This window comes from Hemiscyllium ocellatum, chromosome 6, assembly GCF_020745735.1.
Source record: "Hemiscyllium ocellatum isolate sHemOce1 chromosome 6, sHemOce1.pat.X.cur, whole genome shotgun sequence".
NCBI lineage: Eukaryota > Metazoa > Chordata > Chondrichthyes > Orectolobiformes > Hemiscylliidae > Hemiscyllium > Hemiscyllium ocellatum.
The window spans coordinates 28,520,787-28,547,398 of NC_083406.1; the positions used below are offsets into that span (position 1 = coordinate 28,520,787).

General features: G+C 39.2%; 1 protein-coding gene across 4 annotated transcripts in view; it reads right to left on the bottom strand.

Moving 5' to 3' along the window:
* Window positions 1-26,612, bottom strand: part of klf12b (Kruppel like factor 12b) — a 286,186-nt gene that overhangs the window by 25,479 nt on the left and 234,095 nt on the right. For all 4 annotated transcript variants that reach the window (XM_060825893.1, XM_060825892.1, XM_060825891.1 and 1 more), the window contains one exon: window positions 400-557. In XM_060825893.1, coding sequence (XP_060681876.1) covers window positions 400-557 — 158 coding nt within the window. The remainder of the gene's footprint in view (window positions 1-399; window positions 558-26,612) is intronic.

Consider the following 26,612-nt stretch of genomic DNA (forward strand, 5'->3'; position numbering starts at 1 on the left):
AAAATGATTGATTGTAAAACTTACCTCCGTTTGACCCTTGGCCATGATTAAAATTAATTTTTAATTACCTTTGACAAATGAATGAATGAGTACAGTGTTTGATCTTTCTTTTTGCTTTCTATTTCGTCTTTAGATGCTCTGCCACTGACATTTTCTGTGTTCTAATTGCACCTTTGCCTAAAAATAAAACCTAAGCCATCATCAACTCCACAATGTGGATCTCTTAATGCCAATCCTTTCTTTTCTGTCTAGGCTTAAAACCAAACTTTTGAGCAAAACTTTTGGACATCTGTCTTACTGTCTCCCTCCGCAATTTGGTTCTGTTGCATTATTTATTTACATTTGTAACATTTTTACATTGGAGATCTTGCATCAATGCAAGCTGTTGTAGCCTCCTACCTGTATGCGTCCTCCTATGTGCTTTCAAATGAGAGCTTTTTGTGTACACTTTATTGCAGCCCTCAAAATCACACCTGTGTATACGCCGTTTCTTCGAATCAGGGGACTCAGATCTTCGCTGTAGTCTTGTACCCTCAACACTGAAAGGTGAATCCGAACTGAAAAAGGACACAATGACCATATGATAAACACAAGCCTAAACTGATTGTTATTCACCTCCTGTGTATACGAGGGAAGAACATAACATGATAGGAATTGAACAAATATCACAGAACTAACACTTCTGGTATGAAAATATGTTGTAGATTGTGCTCTAAAAAGGAAATAATTTCAGCAACAATTTTTTGTTCTATCTTAAGCCTTGTTAGATTCTCTTTAGAGGTGCTGAAGATTGATCGTTAATGATCAGTTTTTTTGATGGGCTCTAATTCAGATTCACAGATCACGGTAATGTCCATCAAACCACATAGCCTAGCAGAATCCCAAACCTCAGTGAATTATTACAGAAGTCTAACTGAAACATGAACCTTTGTGAAAAGCCTGCACTGCTATAGTTATTCTGGTTAGTACATGATTAACCAATTTTAGAATTGAATCAGTTTAGCCAAAGTATTTAAACATTGCGTTGTATTTACTGTTTGAGTAATGCATACTCAAAATAAGACAGGATTATAATAAGCGCTGCCAATAACTGAGTGCAAATGAAAAATATTGACACAACTGGATTTGATTAATTGCTGTCAAATGGGAACAGTACTGACATTGTCCTTCATAAGACAGGTAAAACACTGAAGTGTACACTGAGTCATTGTTTTATTATCTGCATACTGACATGATAAGCCTCGAATGTAAAACGTAGTTTGCATAACCTTGGTTTATTCAGCACAACATTGGATTACTGCAAACCCTGAACACAGTTTGAACCAGAACACTGCAGTGCTTAATACATCTGAATATTCAAATGTATTCCATTACAAAATCATTAACTGATCTAATGCTAGATTTAAATCTTCTCATATTGTATGAGATATGCAACACAATGTGAGTGAAAGTCTCTCCACTGCCAATCAGGCACTATGCTGTCCACCACAGTTCCAAACAACTGAGTGTGCAGTCATTTGGAAGCCCTGTCATACAATTGGGATAAATTTTGAACAATTGTGCCCCATTGTGATACAGATCAGGTAGGTAACCATTTCCAAGCTTATCTGGATTTACCTAAAACGATGCAAGTGAGTAGCCATAATGATCCAGGAACAGGATGGGAGAATCTAAATTAGCTGGGAATCCTGCTCTTTATCTATTACTAGTGGTCCCCTTACAGGATGTATGTAATGTCAGACAAGGAGTTATGTTAGACTTAGCCCAAGCTGCTACAATGATATAGTGGCCTTCTAAATGTGGAATAATGCAATCTAAAGTGCATAATAAGTTCTGCTTCCATTTGCTACCTGAAAAATTGTTTGCCTTCATCACCCCTTGAGAGATGAGGAGTAAAGGTTGTTGAACTTTATTTGTGCTCTTCATCAGAATTTGCATTCTTGATTTTTTTGAAAATGTCATTGATCAGTATGGTTCAGTGTATTAAAGCATGTACCATTGCGACTGTTTGCAGAACATTTTGCTGAATTACACTGTCTTCTAGGAGGTCTACAATGACTCAGTCATTGCTGACTGACTCATCACTGTGGACCATGAAGTGTCATCATAGATATTTTTAATCAAACTGTCCAAATGTATTATGACACACCTCTAGAACAGGTGGGACTTGAATCGAGGCCTTCTTGCTTAGAGGTAGGGACACTTCCACTGTGCTACATGAAATGTTATTATAAACATAGGGAAGTGGAACCTCATTCAGGTAGAGATTGTAGGTTATCCCCCTTTGTGCAAAAATGTGGAAATTTAAATGAGGCACTCAAAATGGTGAAAGTTGTGACAGAGTAAGATAGGAGAAACTCTTCCTTCTGGATGGAATATCAGTAGTCAGGGCACGGATTTAAGATCTGTGAAAAAGAAGCAGAGGGCTGATGATCTCGATTGCAGTACCTGTAAAGGCAGTGGAAGAAGATTCAATGATAACTTTAAAAAGGGAGTTGGATTAGTCATTGAGGGAGGAGTCATTGAGTGTAAGGGTCAGTGAGAGTGTGTGTGTCAGTGTGAGTATCAGTGAGTGTGTCAGTGAGTGTGTCAGTGTGTGTGTATCAGTGTGAGCATGTCACACTCCCCCCCCGCCCCCCCACAATGCTGCAACATTCTATGATAAGCAATCACACAGCATTGCTCAATGGCAGCAATAAGGGCCCTCAACATAATTTATTGTTTTGTACCTTGGCAAGTCAGTAATGCTGTAGAGCCGGAAAATGAAGGGTAGCTCACACATGAGTGCAAAGGAATATCTGTGGACATTTCTTCACAAGAACAATACAAACCACAAAGAAGTGGTTGGTAGTGGCTGCTAGCATTACTGGGTACAGCAGTTTAGACTGCACCATGAAATCTGTTGACAGAAGAACCGCAACAATTCTAATATATGTGCGATTTTCATCTCCTTTTTGCCAACAGTGGAGAGATACATAAATGAGGTGCTGCTGATGACTGCAACAAGCTGCATTTATATTGTACCTTCAACATAGTAAAATATCTGAAGGTGATTCTCAGCAATGGCTGTCCAACAAAAATTGGCATCAAACCACATAGGCCAACATCCAGACAGTCAACCAAAGGTTTGCTCACAGCTATGAAAAGTGCCTTTCAAAGGTGGAGCATGTGACTGAAGTGTGTAGGGATTGACTTCCAGAGTCTAGGGCTTAGGCAACTGAAGTACATATGACATAAGTTGAAATCTTTGGGTCAATGAGGCTACAAAATCTGATCCCTACACAGCACAATGAGAGCTGCAGGGTTAGGATGTGCCTACAGAAACCCAGCTACATTGGTGAATTGCTCCTTCAAATGTACTTGATCCTATTGTTTTGCAATTGATTTTTTTCTTGGCTCAGTAGAACATTGCCAATTAAAATGAGATTCACCTAAAATGTGTCTGGGGAGAATCCGGTTTGTTTGCATGAGCAAATTATAGTCAAATGTGAAAAAGTATACCACTGTCAGTTAACTGCAATAAAAATACTCTGCCAGCTGTGAAACTGTGGACACAAACTGGCAAATAGTTTTGGTTTATCAAATGACTGACCCATCAAATCAACACTGCCATACTACTCAGCCTGGGCTACATGAAGATAATTAGATAGTTTCCATGTCAATCATGCCTGAGGTTTGCATTGCCATAAGTGCCATTTATTTTGCACATTTAAATTATATTCTGTAGCTACCCTCCAATCCTGCATATTGCTGGAGAAATCATCCTGTCAGACTGGACATACTCAGTTTGCTGAAGGTCTCATAATGAGTGTACAGAAACCTTAAGGCCCATCTCATCTGCAGATCACGCCTCATTGAGGTATTGTCAATTGACCATTTGAGTACAAAGAGTATTCTTTTCAGAAGTAGTCAAATACAACTACTTACAATATTTAGAGCCTTCTTGGTAATGTAGCTACTCAGTGCTGGTGTTCAGTAACAATCACTCTGAGCATCTCCAATGACTGTGTCTTTGATCCAGTTTGCTTGACTGTTTACTATCTAGGGGCTCAGGGATGAATGAGCGTAATCTAGCGTTTATGCCATTTCTAGCATTCATGAGAAAAGTGAGACATCTCTTTGAGTAAATAATACATAAACAATGAATATCATCTTAACACTTGTCAACTGTCATTTGGGTATACCCTGTCAAACTTAGATGCTGTTGTCTATTTCTTTCAGGGCTCAATTCATCTGCTTATACCTACAAAATGACAGTACCGTTTCAACTCCTCTGCCTGTTCTAGAAACTGGCCAAAATTAATCTTCATTGATATCATTTTGCTTGTGTGTGAATTTTATTACTTTACAAATCTTACTTAGACTGCATCCACGTAGTGTGATAGCATGGTCTTTTTTTATATGGAAACCAAATTTAGGACTTATACTTTTACAGAGTTGTACAGGATATTTAAATCAACCTGAAGCACACTATATCTCCTCATTGTTATATTATGCTTCATTTTAATTTCGGATTCAATGGGCAAATAGGAGCCTATGGAATTAACTTTCCGTGAAGGCAAGAAGTGCTATTGGTTTAGTTAGAGAGAGAGAATCTTTCATGGCCTCAAAATCCCAAAGCAATTTATAGCCGATTTCTCAGTTTGAACTGTAGAAATTGTTATAATGGTGAAGTACTGCGGCAGTTAATTTGCTCATAGCAAGCTCTCATCTGCAGCAATCAGATCATTCATTTTTCTAATTATGGTTAAGGGACAAGTATTGACCAGGACATTGAGGAGAAACTTGTTTGCTGTCCTCTTGCTGTAAATAATGCCAAGGGATCTCTGACATTTACCTCAGTGGGGAATCAGAGGCTTGGTCAAACAAATGAACACCAAGCGTGCACCCAAAAGAGCCCCCTGAGCGCCAATCATCAACTTTGATTTTAACAAGGCTTAGATTTTTCAGGATGGTTAACTTTTATTTTTAGAAATATTTATTTTTCAAAAGGAATATTGCCGGTAGAGATAATATTATTATTATTTTAAAAATCTAATTGAGCTTATTGAATATTCAGCAATATGGTGGTGAAACTACAAATCCTCTTGACTAAATGTCAGTAGGGATTTGGACAATTTGATGTTGATAAAATCTTTGCCCCTCAGTTCTTCTTTTTGTTGTCATTCTCTGCCTAATTTAGGTAAGTCTTGTCATCTGTGTGGCTGAAATCCAAATAACAAAGAGGACCTGCGATAAAAACACAACTGATTTGGACATCTGAACCACTCATTAGTCTTTTCAGCTTTTCTGTGTCCTACTTGAGGTTGATGCTGTTCTAACCTGAATGCAAACTAGTTGTTATTTAAAGCAATCCATTCATACCTGGTGATGTCAATTTTCTTCCAAGATCCTGTTTCTTATTAGCCGCTAATATATGGAAACCAAACTTAGGACTTAGACTTTTACAGAGTTGTACGGACATTTAAAATTCCACTTGCAAAAATTTCCAAGTGGAACTTTCAGTGAACCTGCTGAAACCAAAACTTATAAATTCAGATCCTCTTTTCTAACATGTCATGGCATGTTCCCTGGTGGTACTGATTAAAGATTATTTAAAGAATCCTACCCCATATGGCAAATAAAGAGTCTACTCGGTAATCACACCTATCTCAACAGCTTGCGCTGAGTCCATTCTCTCATTGCCTGTAGCCCTGCAAGTGTATCATCTAAGTACAGACCAATAGTGTACATAAAATAAACTGAAAAAGTACCATTTAAGACAATAGCACAGTCCAAATATGGGCTATTTAGAACTAGTACTGAAAATGTGTTGCTGGAAAAGCGCAGCAGGTCAGGCAGCATCCAAGGAACAGGAGATTCGACGTTTCGGGCATAAGCTCTGTTTATCTTCATCCTGTTTTGTCCTCAAGTGATGCATCAAGTGTTTTTCCCACTGTTCTGTAGCACAACCTGGGATATCAGGATTACTCACCATTGCCTCTTAGTAACAAAGTGATAGATTGATCCAGTGTTTATAATTGTTTCCTCAGTGTTCATTTATTAATGGCAGATTTGGGAAGGAGAAAATTGAATTAATTTCCAAATTTAGAGTTTCTATCAGTGAGGAGACACAGTTTTGTTACACGGAAGTGATGCTGTTTGCCATATCTACCATCTTGTGGTTTAAAATGGAAATGCAACCAAAGTCAGCCCATGATGGTAAAAGTAGAACAGCAGTTGTTCCCAGTAACACAGAGGCATACAGCATGGAAACAGACCTTTCAGACTAATGTGTCCATGCCAACCAGCTATCCCAATCTGATCTAGCCTCAATTGACAATATTTGGCCCATATATCTCTAAAGCCTTCCTATTCACATACTCATCCAAATGCCTTTCAAATGTTGTACTTGTACTAGGCTCCACCATTTCCCCTGGAAGCTTGTTCCATATATGCACCACCCTTTGTGTGAAAAGTTATGTGCATGGATGAAAATGCATATAGTGCCTTTTCATGGCCTCAGAAAAGATTTAGACTTTTCACGTGGAATGGAATAGGAATTGTGGCACATGAGCTGTGATGGCATCTGCTGTGCAACAAACAAACAAAGCAATTTATTGAATGCTTCTGCAAAGGAAAACTTGGGAAAAATGCTCCTTCAGAAATATTTCCCTAACATTGCTTTAGAAGGTTTTGTGTGGGAGCAAACACTCATGAGGATTGACACTCCAGATCTGGACTGGGCAGAATCCAATTTATGCATTTCACCTGGTTCTTGTTTTGGAGATAAGCTCATTTTCTGACCTGGACAACTTACATCAGTGCTAAATCTACACAATTAAAATATACTTAAAAGGGGATAAGCGATTTCCTGGATAGTGGTTTAACACATGAGAAAAATACTACAGGTGATTTGGAGATGGGAAAGACAAAACACGTTCAGTTGTATGGAACAGCCCTCCCGGAAAGGGAGGGAAAATGCAGAGCTAAGGACAAACAGCACAGTAGACTCTAAGACATAGGAGCAGAAATTAGGCCATTCAGCCCATTGAGTCTGCTCCACCATTCAATCATGGCTGATATGTTTCTCAACCCCATTCTCCCTGTAACCCTTGATCCTCAAGAACTTATCGATCTCAGTCTTAAATATACTCAATGATCTGACCTTCTGTGGCAGTGAATTCCATCGATTCATCACTCTCTGGCTGAAGAAGTGTCTCCTTATCTCCGTTCTAAAAGGTCTTCCTTTTACACTAAGGCTGTGCCCTCGCGTCTTAGTCTCTCCTACCAATGGAAACATCTTCCCAACATCCACTCTGTCCAGGCCATTCAATATTTTGTATTTTTAATTAGAATCCCCCCCCCCCACCTTCCTTCTGAGCTCCATCGAGTATAAACCCCAGAGTCCTCAAACGTTCCTCATATGTTAAGCTTTTCATTCCTGGGGCCATTCTTGTGAACCTTCTCTGATCACGCTCCAGGGCCAGTACATCTTTCCCAAACTGTGCACATTACTCAAAATGTGGTCTGACCAGGTCCTTATAGAGCCTCAGAAGTACATCGCTGCTTTTATATTCAAGTCCAATCAAAATAAATGCCATCAATGCATTTGCCTTCCTTACTACTGACTCCACCTGCAAGTTTACCTTGCGAGAATTTGGACTGGAACTCCCAAGTCTCTTTGCACTTCAGACTTCTAAATTTTCTCCCAATCTAGAATCTTGTCCATACCTCCATTCTTTCTACCAAAGTGCATGACCTTACACTTTCCCATGTTGTACTCCATCTGCCACTTCTTTGCCTGCTCATCTAACCTGCCACATCCTTCTGTAGCCTCCCTGCCTTCTCAATGCTACCTGCCCCTTCAACTACCTTTATATCATCTGCAAACTTAGCCAGAATGCCCTCAGAACCTTCATCTATATCGTTAGTGTATAAAGTGTAAAGTTTTGGTCCCAACACTGAGCCTTGCGGAACATCACTTGTCACTGGCTGCCATCCTGAGAAGGGCCCTTTCATCCCCAATCTCTGCTTTCTGCCAAACAGCCAGACTGCTATCCATGCTAGCCTTTAACATTATGGGCCCTTACCTTACTCAGTATCCTCCTGTACTGCAACTTATCAAAGGCCTTCTTGAAGTCCAGGTGGATGACATCCATTGGCTCTCCTTGGTCTAACCTGCTCATTACCTCCTCAAAGAATTCCAGCAAATTTGTCAGGTATGATGCCCACTTGATGAAACCAGGCTTACTATGCCCTATTTTACCATACAGGACTCGTGGAATGTTCAAAGACACCATGGGGCCATATAGGTTCCCTCTGTGTTGTATGATCTTTGAAGGCATTCAATGTTTATAAAAACAGACTCAGATTTTAGGTTTAGTACAAATGAAAACTGCAGTGGTCAACGTTTAAATATGGATTAACCTGTTCAGATAAACTCAGGTTAGACCTCCAGGGCTGTCTTCAAACAGTATTTATTTACACTATATATGAGGATCTTGCAGCAGACATCGTTGCCCAGAGCTGCTGTAGCTCTAAATTTCTAGCAGAGTCTCTACCAATGACAACTAAGGCCACAGCACCCTTCGGAGGGCAGCATGCTCACTCAGGGGTAAGCACTGCTGCCTCACAGTGCTAAGGACCGCGTTCAATTCCAGCCTTGGGCAACTGTGTGTGGAGTTTGCACATTCTCCCCGTATCTGTGTGGGTTTCCCGCCGGGTGCTCCAGCTTGTCCCCACAGTCCAAAGATGTGCAAGTTAGTTGGATTGCCCATGCTAAATTGCCCATTGTGTCTAGTGGTGTTCAAGTTAGATGGATTAGCCATGGGACATGCTGGATTAGAGGGATGGGGGTGGGTCTGGGTGGGGTGCTCTTCAAAGGGTTGGTGTAGACTTAATGGGTCAAATGGCCTGTTTCCACACTGTTGGGATTCTGTGTACCTATGTTGTGTACATTCGTTGAACCTTATCAGCTACAGTTAATCTGCAATAAAATCTTAGGAATTACACAGTTGGGAGTGTGTGCAATTTATAATTCCAAAATGCAGGAAAGGTGTTAAGGCTAGAGAGAACGTTCAGCACAGATTTGCAGGTTGCTGCCTCACACTGGGAGAAAGAAAAATAAAAGCGAGATGGGAAAATCTGACGCTATTTCTCTTAGGACGGAGAAAAATATTGGATGACTGAAGAGGTATTGTCAATATGATTAAAGAGTTGGATGTGGAAGATACAGCAATATAAATGGTTATGTTACTGCACTCTCATAATCCATAGCCCTGCACTAATAATCCAAGGAAGTGAAACCAAATCCCAGCATGGCAACTGCCTGGAATTAAAATTCAATTCTTCAAAAGGTATCTGGAATAACCTGCTAGTACTAGTAATGGTGACCATAAAACAACAATGTGGCTGAGGTTTTAATGCTCTTTGGAAATGACTTAGCAAGCCACGCAGTCATACGCAGATTAGCAGCAAATGCTTCCCTTGCAAGCAATGCCCACATCCTGCGAATGTTTTTTTAAAAATTATAGCCAAAGCACAATTTGCCAATGATTGATGGCTCAGGAATGAGGCGTCATAGATATACAGTAATTGTAGAAGAGATTTCTGACAAAAAGTAGGAGAAATTTCTTAATTACCGAGAATGCTAAGAGTTTGTGGATTGTCGACTCCCAAGCAGAGTAACACCAGATATTATATTTAATGTCGGAGAAAAGGGCACCAAAAGGAATGTTGAAGCATTATAGTAATAAATAAAGGCTACTGTTCTGTGGAAGAGAAGCACCAATATTGATTGGTTAGACTGAGAAGCTCACTTTTTTTGTCTTGCTATTGCTTTACAACAGTTAAATGTAGCAATGTTAAATTTTGTCATTGAAAGAAAATACCTGTTAAGTATCTTAAAGTTCTGCCATTTTAAAAAACACACTGCTGTTGTGCCTACTGTTATTATTTGAGAAAACGTAATATTTTCTTCACCCTTAGCATTCCTACTGATCCATGAATATTTACTTCTCTTTTTTATCAGATGTTGCTTACTATTCTTTTACAACCCACTTCCTCTTCTGAAAGCACTGATTCATACTGAGGAATGGTTCAATCAGTATTGAATAAAATTCCCACCTGTCTAGGCTTGCCTTGGAGTTCATTTGAAGTTTAATGAACCTAGATTCTGCTGTGTGTATTCTCTTTCAGTTATAGAAATCTTGGATGTGAGAAACAGGTTGATTTTGCACGGTTGCTGGAGCTATAGGGTCCAATGATTAACTCTCCTGAATGTATCCAACCAAAGTTGGCAAACCTAGTGCCAACAGATCTCTGATGTTATTCCAAGTGGCAATATTTCATATATGAGCCTGCACAACTCATTACCGACAATGGAGTTACAATGTAAAACTTGACCCAGTCCTTACTTAAAGCTGGTCGATATACAAATTCTGTCCCTTGAGCTAACTGTACTGTCACCAATTATTTCTAAACAAATGATTGGTCGTACACTATTTGAATATAGTGGAAAAGAGAGTCTTGTTGCCAAAGCGATTATTTTGCACTCATCAGGATGTCAAGAATGCCAAATTTCAGACACCTACTCCTTGCCAATTGGTATCCTTTTTTCAGAGTATGAACTGTTTCATTTACTTCAAATGTGGCATTCTTGCATTAGTCCTGCTATGTGCAAAAATAAATATTTTGGTGCAGAGAATTAGAAAGAAAGAGCTTAAAAAGGTTCTGTATTATTAAGAGGATCAAAGGTTGTGGGGAGAAGGCAAGAGAATGGTGATGGGAAACATATCAGCCACGATCAGATGGCAAGCAAACTTGATGGGCTAATTCCACTCCTATATCTTATTCTGCTTCTTGGTCCAATCAAGACCATTGAAGAAATGATTGCCAAGGCTGGTGTGACAAGAATACAGAACGCAGGCCAGAATTAAAGGACTGCAGGTGTCTCAAATGCTTATAGACTGGAAGAGGTTACTCAGGACAGTCTATAGCAAAGTTGTACAGTGACTTGAAAACAAAGATGAGAACTTTAAAGTTAAGTTTTGCTTGACTGGAATCCAATGTAGGCCATCTCGCACAAGAAGGATAGGTGAATGGAACTGAGTGTTGCCAAGGACACATGGAGCTGAGTTTAGGAATGACTTGCAGTCTATGGAAGAACATGGAAATATTCAATAGGATAGTCAAGTACAGAAGCAATAAAGGCATGGCTGATGACTTCAGCAGTGGATGAACTGGAATAGTTCAGTCGGGTGGTGTTACTGAGACAGAAACAAGTGGTCTCTTTCATGAAGCAGTTATGTGGCCAAAAGTTCATCTTAGGGCCAAATATAATCTACAGTTGTGAGCAGCTTCTGATAGTTGTCAGGGAGAGGGATGGAATTAGTAGCTAGGGAATGAGGTTTGAGGTGAGGATTGAAAGCAATGACTTCAGTCTTCTGAATATTTTGTTTGAAGAAACCTCTGGCTTATGCAGCTCTAGGTAATCGGATAAATAATCTGATAACATTAACATAGAGGAAAGGTGGTCAGATCGAACTAAATATCATCGGCATATGTATGAAAGCTAACATTTCACTTTTGGATGATGTGCTTGAGGCATAGGCTATAGAAAAGAGCCAACCAAGAAGGGTTAGTTCATCAAACAACCTCATGTCAGAAGTAACAGAAAATCCTGAACTTAAAGCTATCAATACCACAAAACATTTGTGACTCATAAGTTATTGATGAGTAGCTGTTCAGCATATTTCCTCTCATTCATTCATGACACGTAGGCCACCAGTTGATGCCCATCCCTATTTACCCTTGAATTGAATGGCCTATTAGCCCATTTCAAGGGCAGTTAAAATGGCTATAGATCTGGAGTCACATGTTGGCCAGATCAGCTAATGGTGACATATTTCCTTCCCTAAAGACATTAATGAAGCAGGTGGGTTATAACAACAATCCAGGATAGTTTCATAGTCACCAAGACAAGCTTTCTATCCTAGATTGAAAAATTGAACTTAAATTCCACCAATTGCACGGTGTTCCCACAGCATTAGCTTAGATTACTAATCCAGTCACATTCCCAGTCAGTTACCATTTTCTCAATTTTACAATATGAATATATCTTTTTCTGCTGAAGGAGGTACTTATGGAGGTACTTCTGAATCCTAAATTAGGATTTTTATCAGTACAGTACGATGCCATGTTGGTACCAACTTACTATCATCAGTGTCTAGTATTGGCTTGTTGCCACCATGATATAACATCATTTCCAATATGTCAGTACAGAGTAAAAGATATCACAGACAGTCTGGTTCATATTGAGTTGGATAGATGATCATTTATTAACAACAAACTATGTGCACTAATACAACATCTTGGACTTACATATGTAGTCTAGGTGTCATGTTTATTAGTTTACTGGCTGGCAGACTGGGTTACTGACTGAATTAATAGGGAAGAAGATGGAGACCTTTTATACTAAAGCATCATATGTAATAATGCCATCTAGCTGCCTTGAAAGTAAAGTATCTTTCTAGGATCTGTATAATAATACAACAGAAGATTTGATTTTGGCAACCCATGTTATTATGGCACAATTATATATCAGAAAAACTTCTACTCCAAATGGCTTATTCTGCAGCACCCATTCTGTTTTTGTTATCTAGAAAATTCCAGTCACAAGTGAACGAACCAGGACATTCATTTCAGGTAACCAGTGTCTGGGGAATTGTCTACCGACCAGATGCCAAACACCTTTCTGCATTATATGAGCAGTTGTGGTCTCACAAAGAGATAGCTGTGACAGTTCCGCCAGATCTCTGCCCCACTTATTTCAGTGTTGCTGCTAGTACTAACGTTAGTACTGAATGTAAATATATGTATATCCTTGCAGAATATACCTGTTGTCGGTGTTGACCACATTGTTAGAAAAGCTATAGAGTTGTTTCTGCCTATTCTGGTTTGGAGGACTATTTTCACAATCTATTTGTGTGCTAATTCACTTGGTCTGATGTAGAAGTACAAATCCACAACAATGGGCATCACTGATGTCTGCTTGGCCATATTGATTGTGTGCTCCCCATGATCAACCATAATTGAGATCGTCTTGCGCAGTTGGCATATGATGTGTCTTTCACATAATATTGTGTGATATTCATTATGCAAATTATTATTTTGGGGGGACAACTATCTTCGTGTGAGGAGCATAACAATTTTAATAAGCTGTTTACATGAGTAGCCACAAAATATAATCTAAACAAGAGGCATTTTTGTGAATTCACTCTCTTTGTCACTATTTGTTTTCATTTCTGTTATCAAGTCTCTGCATTTTGACTTACATAATTTAATTCAGCCATCAACAAGGTCATTGACTAGAGTACAGCAACAATAAGGTTTACAATTGGTTTTTTGAAAATGTCAACTTCATACAAAACTACATATAAATACCAAACCTCCTGAAGTCTTTATTGCAACAAATGATGATGCTGGCTTCATTACCAATGTTCTAACAAAATATTTGTTGCGCAATAAACAAAAACAGCACAATTTCTAACAGAACTAGAGAAATACTTAAGTAAATAAATCAAGATCAATATCCAACCTGGATACTTTTGAAGTAATTTGCAGACATTTGCACCAGTTAGGTGACCTGCTTGTACAGTGTGCTACCTGCAGGTGGCGACTTTTACATTGGTTATTGAGCAATGCCATATTCTACTTATTATGTGAAAGCATGATGTGCCATAGCTCCCTCTTGCCACATCACCTCTCTCTCCCTCCTCTGTCACATTATATCTCTGTGTCACACACTTTGAACCATGCACAGAATGCAATTTACAGCTGGACTATAAGGAACAATAAAAATAATACAGAAAAGTCCAATGGTGGGACAAAGAAATATGAACAAGCTACGTTTGTAAAAACATAGGTTGAACAGAAAGTTCACAGTCATGGCCTTAAAAAAAAAATCAGTTTTCGTGGATTTAGACATGCCCTGTCAATCAGTATATCTGGGGGACCTCTTTCCTTCAAACATAATAATCCTGTTTGCAACATCCTACTTGTCATTTACTTTTCAGCTCATTGTCCTCATCATGCAAGAGTCCCTAGAAACAGGTTCATTACAGCATTGGGAAATGCTAGTGTTACCAAAATCAAATGTACAACTCACAATTTCATTCCGCACATATAAATGTGAGGGTGAAGAGGGAATCAACTTGCACACATCTGTCTATTTTATTATGTCACGGGAGAAGTGCAAGAGCAGTCAAGGAGGACATGTTTTCTTGGTTACATTCCCTCCTCCATTACTGTCTTTAGAGAAGACATTGCTACTTCAACTGAGTCACCTCCTTAAGGTATTACCTGTATCAGTCTTTGAGAAGAGTTAAGCTGGGAACACCTGCACACAGAATGAATATCTTACATTGTTTCATTACTGGCATAGTACCATAAAGTAATTTCTAAAAGCAGATCGTGTAATATAACAGTTAGTCTAAACTACACTGTAAAATGTGAGGTAGCCACTCCTCCACAGTCCCTTTGTTCTCCAGTCTCTAACTACAATATCTGGGAGGAGGTAGTCATTTTCACTGCGACAATGATCAAACTTGTGGTGTGGCACTGCCCTGATAGGAAAGATTAAATCCAAGAGCAAGTCCAAACCATGGTTTTGTGCACATTGTAGTGAACAACTATTAAGACGATTTCAGAGTCACAGCGTAAGGGGAAACACTCGGTCCAACTAGCCGGTGCCTCGTTGTAAGATCTGCCCTGATTCAATCCTGGTGACCAGCTTTCTCTAAGTTACACTGAAAACTAGTTCTCTTTGAAATCTCAGTTCCCCTTGGAAGTTTCTATAGAATCTGGTCTCAAAATTCCTTTAGAAATGTATCTTAGACCAGCCATTCGTAACAAGGGCCATGTGGCCCCCTTACTGGCCCTGGCACATTTAAAGACCAAAAACTGTGAGAAAGGGAGCCCTAAGGTTTTATGGGGCCCTGGAAACTGAACCAATGAAATACCCAAGCACAACCTTCACTGGAGTCAATAGTTTTCCTCCTATTTATAATATCTTTCCACGCACTATTTGAATTTGGCGCACCTGGTAAATTTATTGCTTAAGCTCTTCCCACACAGCCTCACTTCAGAGTCAGTCATAAGTCAGAGTGCACCGAGTCAACGTACTCAATCTAGGTTTCTCGCATCCATTATCGCCATACTTCATTATTTGAAGATCAGTGTGTCTATCTGCTCATGCTGTCTCCCTGTTTAAAAGGGGGGCCCAGGAACCTGAGAAGAGCTTCTAGGGAGGCTGTGGCCAAAAGAAATGGTTGAGAATCACTGTCTTAGAATATCACAAACCTCCCAATGAAATAATTCTCTCGTTTTCCCTAATTCTTGGAAATTGTTTATTTCCTGACTTACACAATCAAAATCCCTCAATAATTTTGAATCTCTCACTGAGATCCCTTCTTGATTATCTCCCTATTCTCAGGAGAGGAATTCCAGCATTTCTAATCTCTCCATGTAGCTGAAGTCCCTGAACTCTATTATTATTCAGGTAAACCTCTCCTGCATCCTCCCTTAAGTGCAATGCCCACACCTCCAGCTGAAACCTAATCAGAGCCTCGTCAAAGATTGCTGTGACTTAGATTTTGTATTCAATGCCTCTATATACAAAACATTGTCTTTTAAAGATGCTATTGTCTACCTTTGGACTGGAGAATGGTGCATGGCATGAAGGTTGGCTTAGGAAATGGGGAGTGGGGGAAAAGAATTGCAGTCATTATTTTTCCAGAAGTAGAGTTAATTAATGTTACTGGGTTATGCCAACCTTCAACACAAACACTTGTTCACTTCAGCCACCTCTATATAAAAGAGAAAGATCAATCCTTCCTATTGGATTTGAAGGAATGCGTCAAGCAGCAATTTTTAAGGACCAGACCAGACTTCCTCAATATATTTTAAGAAGGTAGCCTAGATGCTAACTTTTTCTTATTTTAAAGCTAGGTGTGAAGTGCTGTGTTCCAGATACAATGTGACTGGCCAAACTATTCCACATTCAGCAAAATACAATTTATTTAAACACTACAGTTAAAGTACAAATAAAAGAAAGAAGAATTTAGAATAACTTAACTGTAGGAAAACTTAACCAAGTAATAGATTCAGTAACTATTACTAATTAACTGTTCCAATGTACTTCTTGGCAAAAAGGCAAATTCGGACACAGAATCCTACACCCAGGAGACACTCACTGAAGCTTCTAACTCTTTTCAGATGCCAACGGCTTCTCCCTAAAACCAAACCTAAAAACTAAAATAAACTAGAAAGCCTGCCTTGTGGGAGCTGGCCACAGTGCTTCCACTGTTTACGTTGTTACAGGCAGCTCGCACCTCTGCCTTACAACCTCTCTTCAAAATAAAACCAGCACAAAATAACCTCAAAGTGGCAGCATCTTCATACCTCCCCCCTTAAAATAAATGAACTATCAATATACAAAAATGGCTTCATCTGAAAACCCTTACATTTAATCTACTAGTGCACTACAATACATATACATTGCATTGGCTCTAAGTACGCAAACATTCAATACTGCAATTTATTCCAGTCAGTTTACTTCTGCCGCTGACAGCCTCCGTCTTTCATCATCAAAGCCATGACAATGCATCAGCAATTATGCTTTCTGGTCCTGCCACATATATAATTTTCAAATTGAACGGCTACAATCCTAAACTCCATCTAAACAGTCTGGAATTCTTGTCCTTAAATATCTCCAAAAAGTATACAGTCATAGAGATATATGATATATAGAGTCATATGAACCTGCACTCCAAGGTCTCTTTGTTCAGCAACACTTCCTAGGACCTGACAGTGTATAAATCCTGCTAAGATTTGCTTTCCCAAAATGCAGCACCTCGCATTTATCTGAATTAAACTCCATCTGCCACTTCTCAACCCATTGGCCCATCTGGTCCAGATCCTGTTGTAATCTGAGGTACTCCTCTTCGCTGTCCACTACACCTCCAATTTTGGTGTCTTCTGCAAACTTACTAACTGTATCTCTTCTGCTCACATCCAAATCATTTATGCAAATGACAAAAAGTATGATGAGTTATGATCAGTATATACAATTGTCTCATGAACATTACTGCCAATATAAATGTGGAAATGTTGTAACGCAACACCAAGCTCAAGGCTTTCCTCTCAAGCGTGGAATATTTCTGTTGATAAGTATTCAATTTTCTGGAACGATACCCAACAGGTCTTTCTATCTTCTCATCATATTCTTTTAAGAGTACAGCACCGACACCTACATCACTCACATCGATAGCACTATGAATGGCTTTGCATAATTAGGTGTTGGCTAACACTGGGGCAGTGTTTAACACAACTTTCAGGCTGTTACATGCTTCTGACATTCCTCCACTGAAATTTTCTGCACATCTTCAATAAGTCAGTCAGTGGAACAACCACACTGCTAAAATTCATTGCGGACTTTGGATATAACCCACTCAATCTCAGGAATCATAGTACTGCCCTTTTCATCGACGGTATGGGAAACTCTCTAATAACCTTTGTTTTCACATTCCATGGGGCCTTCTGTCTATATTCAATAATATGGCCCAGGGATGCAACTTGGGATTTTGCAAACTCACTCTTAGTCAGGTTTATCACCAAACCTACCTCCTGAAGTCGACTGAATACTTCCGATTTGTGCTACAAATACTCCTTCCAGGTGTGATGAAAATCACCAGGTCGTCGATGTACACCACACAATTGGGTAATCCAGAAATGACTTTACTGGTTAGTCTTTGGAATGTGGCTGATGAATTTTCATACCAAAGGCATGACTTTAAATTGATACAATCTATTCAGTATCACAAAAGCCGAAATTATCTACACTCTTTCAGATAAGGGTACCTGCCAGTATCCTTTAAGTCCAACTTAGAAATATAAGTTATTTGTCACTCTTTCTCATACAGTCTTCCAAATGTGGAATAGGATATGAATTAGACTTTGTAACTGCATTGACTTTGCGATAGGCTACACGTAATCATTGGGTACCATCTGGTTTTGGTACTATTACTATGGGGAACTTCAGTCGCTATGATTCACTTTGATTATGTTGTCTTGGAGCATGTTCTCAATCTCTTTTTGAACCTGAGCTAACTTTAGAGGGTTAGGTTGATAATGATGTTGCTTAATTGGAACACCATTTCCTCATCACATCATGTGTAATCAGATTAGTACTTCCCAGTTTATTCCTACATACCTCCCCATGCGATAGTAATAACTTTTTCAAGTCATTTCAATTTTTCTCTGGAAGATAACTCAATTTATCCCAATTTTAGAGAATTTCCTCATTGTCCAATTTAATTTGAGGAACGTCCAATTCAGAACTTGGTTCTTCAGTCTGTGTTGTAACCAATAACAAACTCCTTTTGCTTTCCTTCCCTAACAAAATACCTTTTGAGCATATTCACATGACACACTCAGATTTCTTTCTATCTGGTGTTCTTAACAAATAATTCACCTCAGTCGATCGCCTTTTGATTTGATAAGGTCCACTAAACCTTGCTTTTAAAGGTTCACCTATCACTAGAAGTAAGACGAACATTTTATCACCACTAGCAATATTGCAAACTTTTGATTACTTGTCTGCTTTGTTTCATTACATGCTAATTTTAAATGCCAGCTAGCCAACATACCTGCTCTATTAAATCTTTTCCTAAAATCTGACACATAGTCCAAGTATGTGGTCACTGAACTCCAACTCATTAATTTCTCCTTAATTCATTTCAGTGGTCCTGCCACTTCATGTCCAAAAACCGATTCAAATAGATTGAATCTGGTAGACTCATTTGGTGCATCCCTGATTGCAAAAAGTACAAATGGAATTTCTTTATTCCAATCCTCTGGATAGTCTTGACTATGAGTCCTCAACGTGGTCTTCAATGTTTGATGCCACTGTTGTAATGCTCATTACGATTCTGGATGGTATGCAGTGGATTTGAATTGTTTAATTCCTAAGCTATCCAGAACTTCCCTGAATAATTTTGATGTAAAATTTAACCCTTGATCTGATTGTATCTCTGTGTGTAGTCCATATCTTGTGAAAAATTTTGACTCACTTTTCTACAATACTTTTAGCTGTAATATGACATAAAGAAATGGCCTCTGGAAATCTAGCGGACACATTTTTTGTTGTCAACAAATACAGATTCCCACTTTTTGTTTCAGACAGTGGTCCTACAGAATCAATAAAGACTCTTGCAAAAGATTCCTCAAATGCAGGAATGGGTATTAACAATGCAGATTTTATCATTGCCTGTCACATATGACATGCCTGGCAAAATTCAACTATATCGTTATGCAGGCCAGTAAAAATGTTTTTGTATTTTGACTTGAGTTTTTGTTACTCCCAAATGACATCTTTCTGATAATTCATGTGCTACCCTCAACACCTCTTTTCTATAACCCACCAGTAATACAACTTGATAAACTTCTGCCCATCTCTCCTCCGCCTGAATATTTGATGGTCTCCATTTTCTCTTTGTCATTTTTAAGATGGAGAGTCAAAGGCTAAAGGATGACCGTACAGAAGTCGATAAGATCATGAGGGGCGTGGATAGGATAAACAAAGTCTTTTCCTAAGCACTGGGGAGTCCAGCACTAGAGGACATGGGTTTAGCGTGAGAGGGGAGAAATTTAAAAGGGACCTAAGGGGCAACTTCTTTACACAGAGGGTGGTGCATGTATGGAATGAGCTGCCAGAGGAAGTGATAGAGACTGGTACAATTGGAACATTTAAAAGGCATCTGGATGGGTATGTGAATAGGAAGGGCTGGGAGGGGTATGGGCTAAGTGCTGGTAAATAGAACGAGATTAGGTTTGGATATCTGGTCACCATGGACAAGTTGGACCAAAGGATCTGTTTCCGTTCTGTACATCTCTATGACTCTAAGATAGCAACATTTGGGAAAACACTCAGATTCTGTTCAATTAATATCTCTGAACTAAAATAATCACTTTGTCCTCCACCTGTTCTTGTTTTTTCTCAACCGTTTTGATCAAACATGGTCTCTGATAATTGTACTTCAACTTCCTTATCTTTATTCTTTGATTTTCTATCCTCCTTCAGCTGGTGGCTTTGTGACCTTGTCACCACAGTCAGGAAAAGTCTCAGAATATACTTCCTGTAATATCTCAGTTGCCTAATTTTCCACTGGCTTTTCAATCACAGCAGGCAGCACTCCTAACTGTGATCCAGCTATATTACTAAGGCAAATTGTATTCCTGGAGCTGAGAGTTCTTCCAGTACTCCGACCATGACTTCTCCACTTTTCATCGGACACACCACCCTCACTGTACAGAATACAGCACTTCTCGTCTTACCATAAATTCCACATATTACCTCTTTTTCTGGCAATAGTCCTTCTGAATTACATATCTCACCTCTCAATATCAAAAATTGGCATGCTCCCATATTCTTAAAACTGTAATTCCTTTACCTGCTCCTCCTAGCATATGCTCGTAAACCTTATCTTTGCAAGTAAATCGTTTAAAAAGATCTGGCACTTCCTTCTCAACCAACCTCTGATCAGGTTGTACATTCTGGTTCAGATTGTTAGCTTCCGCTGTGCTTTCCTTTACCACTTCAACAAAATTTACTGGCGTATCCTGTTTTCCCACATTTATTAGTAGGCCACATGAAAACTCCTGAGCTTTTTTACTTCTCTTTCCCCGTCATGGGTTTCCTTTTTATCCAGTGGTAAACTATCTTTGTTATCTTCAACGAGATCGCCTTTTCCCTTGCCACCTGAGGATTTCTTTTTTCCTCAATTTCTATCCCTCATACATCGAAATTGATGACAGAAGCTAAACATTGATTTATGAACCAATTCATAACCATTGGCCATTTCAGCTGTTAATCTTGCCGTTTAAACTCTCTGCTTTTCCACATGAGTTCTCACTACTTCAGGAAGTGAATTTTGGAACTCCACCTCCAAAATAATCTTCTAAGAGCATCTTACGTTTGATCTGTTTTCATTGCCCTTATCCACCTATCGAAATTACTTTGTTTGATACTTTTGACCAGGGCCCCGCATTAGATTCCTAAAATGTTGTCTGTCGGCTTCTGCCGCTAGGTCATATGCACTTAAGATGGCTTTCTTCACCTCCTCATACTCCACAGATGCTTCCTCTGATAGTGATGTAAATACCTCACTAGCTCTATCTGGATCTCCCTGGAACAACAATACCAATTGGTAATATCCAACAATACCAATCCCTGGCCATGTCATTTGTTTCAGGAGGCTGGAAGAACACAGCAAGCCAAGCAGCATCAGGAGGTGGAGAAGTCAATGTTTCAGGTGTAACTTTTCTTTAGGACTTCAAATTTCATTTGTTTAGCCACTTTCTCAAATGAAAAGAAAAAGGCTTCTACATCCTTATTGTTGAATTTAGGCAATATATGGATCTATTTAAACAGATCCCCAGCAAGCCTTTAGCTACAATGGGTTTGTTCATCAAACTTACCTCCTCACTAAGCCTACCTTCTACCTGCACCTTTGCCCTTTAAGTCGACCCTCCTCTCCAATTGCTAAGTTCTGAAGTTAAAATTCTCTCTCTTTCTTCTCTCTTCCTTTCTTGTTTTCCTCTGCTTTTAACTGTAATTCAAACAGTTTCATTTCCTTTTCATGTTTTCTGCTTCATTTGCAATTGAATTTTAGCTATTTCCAAAGATTCTGATGGCATTATGGCAATTTTAAACATAGAGTTATTGCTGCAATTACCTCCCCTTTCCTGATAGACACAATCAACCCCAGCTCTGGCTTGTTGGCCAATTCCAAAGCTTTGCCTTACTCATTATTTGCAAAACTCCCCAAGTGACTTCTTCACCCCCCAGAAAACTCTTTGTGATGTAATTAGCCATTATTACACAAGGCACACCCTGTTTTAACTAACCAAATTTAATACCTGAAACCAAAGACATTAATATCTATCACTCGATGTCTTTGAGTCCAACAATCCTCAAGCCAACTTGGAATTATAGATTTTGATCCTGACAACAACCTGCAATTTGTTATGGAACAAACCAGATCCCCTCACTATATTTTAAGAAAGGAACCTAGACCCTACTGTTTTCTACTTTAAAACTAGATGAGAAGTGCCGTATTCCAGATACAATGTGACTGGTCAAACTATTCATCATTAAGCAAAACACAATGAATTTATACACTACAGTTAAAATACTAACAAAAGAAAAAGTAATTTAGAATAACTTAACTATTGAAATACGTAACTGAATAATAGATTCAGTACTTATTACTAATTAACTGTTCCAATTTTGTAATATGCCATAAACACACCCTTGGCAAAGAGGCAAATTCAGACACAGATTCTCACATGCAGTTCTCCAATCCAACAGGAAACACATGAAAGGAAAATTCAGAGACTGTAGCAGCTGACATTCACTAAAGCTTCCAACTCTTTTGAGACCCCAAAGGCTTCAGCTTAAAACCAAACCAAAACGCTAAAGGAAACTAGAAAGCCTAGTCAGTGAAAGCTGGCCATACCCAGACTGCTTCCATTGTTCCAATTTTAAAAACACCCAAAGCCTCACAAATTGTTTACTTTGTTTGAGATAGCTTGCACCTCTGCCTTACAACCTCCCTTCAAAAAAAAGGACATATCCACTTAAAGTGACAGCATTTTTACACAATCTAAATAGAAGAATCTTGCATATGTGTTTACATGAACAAAGTAAATGTTCAGTGTTTTATGGACAAGTGTTTTTTGTTAAGAGTTTAATGTAAAGAACAAAGTTTGGATAAACACTCTAAATCATTATTGTCAAAGGGAGAGTATCTCAGGTTACAGCGAAATGTGTTTAAATATTTAGTAGTACCCATTCCTTCCCAAGGATTGATAACATCCAAGTAATAGCGAAAATGCTTCACTCTTTCAGAAAAACAGAAATTTTGTCAAATTGGTACATTGCATTTTTCTGAAGGTAGGCCAGCACTCAATGGAAGCTACCCAATCTTTCAGTTTTTTATTTGCTGTGGCTTAGAAAAAATGACCATATGTGAAGGGTAAAATAACATTGTTGATGAGATGGGGTTGATTCCCTCTGCTAAAATGCAGAATTGAACCAGTGTAGAATTGTAACCCTATGAACAGTAGTAAAATATAACAGGCACAGGGGAAATACAAACATTGGTTGATTTTACAGACAGTTTATCCTTTTGCAAATACTGTTTCCCAAGCTCTGGTACAACACCTCAGCTAATACTTTCACAAGAGTAATGACAGAAATAACTAGCTTGCACTAACTAGCCTTTCACTACCCCAGGATGTTCCAATCTCTTTCATTACCAATGAAGTGAGTTATTTTTAAGTGTCGTGACTGTATCAATGTAGTGAAATGTGGCAGTCAATATACATGTAGCAAGGTCTGACTAATAGCATGATGATAAATAACAAATTAACTTGTTTCTTAGTGGTGCTTGAATCATGCCTTGGTAGCTTTAAACCCCTTGAGAAAGTAAAACAAAGAATGCACTTATATACCTCCCTTCACAACCCCAGTAAATCCCAAAGCACTTTATTGTCAATTTAGTCAAAGTGCATTTGAAATGCAGTCCCTACTGTGATGTATGATACATGGAAACCAATATGAGCACAGCAAATTCCCACAAACAGCCACATGCAAATAATAATCTGTTTTTGGTGCTGGTTGAAATGTTAAGTCTTGGTCTGGACTTTTTTTGTGTAATCAGTCTGATCAGAGATGTTATTACACACCAATAGAGCAGGTGGGACTTGAACCTGGATATTGAGACTAAACTCAAGTTTCAAGTCCTGAAAATGAGTTATATTGTACTTAAAACATTGACTCTATTTCTCTCTCCTCAGATACTGCCAGAGGCATTGAATTTGTCCAGCATTTTCTGCATCTATTTGCACTGGTTCCTTTATTGTCAAAAAATTGTGATGGCTGATTCTGCTAATGATCAAAGCCAAGTTGCATTTAATAATTCTCGTGGAAATTAAATCGCTACACATTTGTTAAAAGAAGAGAATCTGTAGAAGTGCAGTTTCTCTGTTTATTGCTGTGAGGACTAACACAACAGGCAATTTGCTCACAGCAAGGAATCACAAACAGCATACGGGTAAACAGATAAACAGTTTGTCTTTGGTAAAACAAAAATTTACCGTGAATGCTGGAATAGAAACATGAAATGCTGGGGATGTTTAGTTCATGTAGCATCAATACAGACAGAGCGTGTAAAACAGAGCTAATGGCTTATTTGATTGTGGAGGTGGCAAGGTGGGAGCTAGGGACTAGGTATGTCACAATCCAGCTTAATTAGACACCCTTCTTGCTTTCAGGATGGGAGAGGTCCTTGAGGTCATAGGTCTTAAAGGTCTTAGTGGCTAACTTAGGAACACTTACCTCAGCCTGTTGCTGCTACTGGTATTAACTCAATACTTGATCGAGAGCATGGAAATTGGGCAAAGGGTGCCTCTGTGGGTCAAACTGCTAGGCAAGCTAATGACCTGCTAAGCAAGCAATCCTTTCAGTGTGCAATCCCCACAAGTCACACACAGGTTTCTTGCTCCCAGGTCCTAAAACTTAGGTTGTTCTTCCAGCAGTGGTCATGGCCTCCTCTGTGACACTACTGGCTGTGTGCCCTGCCAGCCAGAGATTGATGGCAAGGTTTCAGCCCTATGGGCCTAACTCTACAGGAAGCCTGCCAGGTTCATGGAATACCTACAGTGCTGCCCATTGAGTCTACACAGACTCTTTGAAGAGATCCCAAACAGTGACTCGGATACCCCATATTTTCTCCGTAACCCCGCACTTACCATGGCCAATCCACGTAACCTTCACATCTTTGGACTGTGGGAGGAAATTGGAGCACCCAGAAGAAACCCATGCAGACACAAGGAGAACATGAAAATGCCACTCATACAGTCACTCAAGGGTGGAATCGAACCCAGTACTTTGGCACTGGGAGCACGGTGTGCTAATCTCTGAGTCACCATGATGCAGAGGACTTAGTGAGCCCTCCTTAGAAGAGCTTCTTGCTGGCTGTTCAGCTGGCATCAACTTCCATGTGACCCATAGAAAATTCTGCCCATGTTTCTGATTTATGTATCTAATATCAGAGCTAGAACCAAAAAGCCATTGATGCTACTAATCTTGTTTTTCTTCAACTCTCGCTCACTAAAAGCTAGTTGATCTGCAGTCCATTTATGCATTGCCTGTTTATTTCTGTCTTTGTCATTGACTGAAGCTGGTATCAGAATTATTTTTGATCTGAATGATATAATGGGAATTATTTTTACATTTAGCTGAACAGACTGACAAGGTGTCAGTTTAATACATACATGAAAAGGAGAATATATGGAGCACCACAGATTTACAAAACTAAGGATGCCATTTAACTCAGTGTGTCCAACTCAGTTGAAGGAAAGCCATCCAGGCCAATCCCACTTTCCTAACTCCTGGAACATGGCCATGTAGGTTATTGCTCTTCAAGCACATTCCCAAATGTGTTCTCAATGTCATGAGCATCTTTACCATCCTTTCAGGAAATGAATTCCAAACATCTTCATCACAGTGAGCATGTAAAACATTCTCCTCAACTCTCTACTGGTCATTCTACCCATTGATTTAAATCTATACCCCTGGTTATTGACTTCTTTGTTAGTAGAAGTAGGTCCCTCCTATTTATTCCATATCGACCTCTCATAATATTATGCACCTGAATTAAATCTCCACTTAACTACAGCTGTTCCAAAGAAAACCACCTGAGCCTATCCTTTTTTTGTTGTCCTTCAAATGTTCCATTCCTAATAACATCCCTGTAAACCTCCTCAGTAGTGTCTCAGTGTGATCACGTCTTTATTGTAATGTACTGACCAAAAGTGTGCACATATGTTCTAGCTGTGGCTTCATTATGTTGTTATAGGTTAAACTCCCTAGCTCTTCCATTCTGTGGGGTAGCTATGAAATTAATGCATCCTACATACCTTCTTAGCCAGCTTTTCAAAGTATCTAAGTAGGTTCGCAGTGAGGAAAATGTGTCCAGCAGGCTAAGATAAAAGGTAGGGAGGAGGGACTTGGGGGAGGGGCGATGGAAATGTGACAGGTGGATAGGCCTGCAGAAGGGCTTATGCCTGAAACATCGAATTTCCTGTTCCTTGGATGCTGCCTGACCTGCTGCGCTTTTCCAGCAACACATTTTCAGCAAAGTATCTAAGTACTCAACATTCCCTCCTTTTCACTGACTGAGAAGGCGGTGCCATTCCATATGTATTTTTGTGATCACCAGGATACAAGGGAGGCTGTTGTACCTCTGCTTGTGCAGTTCTTTGTACTGTCAGTAGGAAGTGCAACATAATATTGCATCTCTTCACTGAGAAGCTACCTGGCTTTCTTTAACAACTCTTCAAGTCAATGTAGGTGACCTTAGGTAGTCAAAGGTGTGAGGTAGAGATATGGTAATGAAATCTATGCCCTTCCATCTAGGATGGTGACTTGCATGTTCTTCTTTCATTCAGCCACATTTTGGGACTAATGTTCACTTGCTGGGAGCTTTTATTTATCCACATTCCAG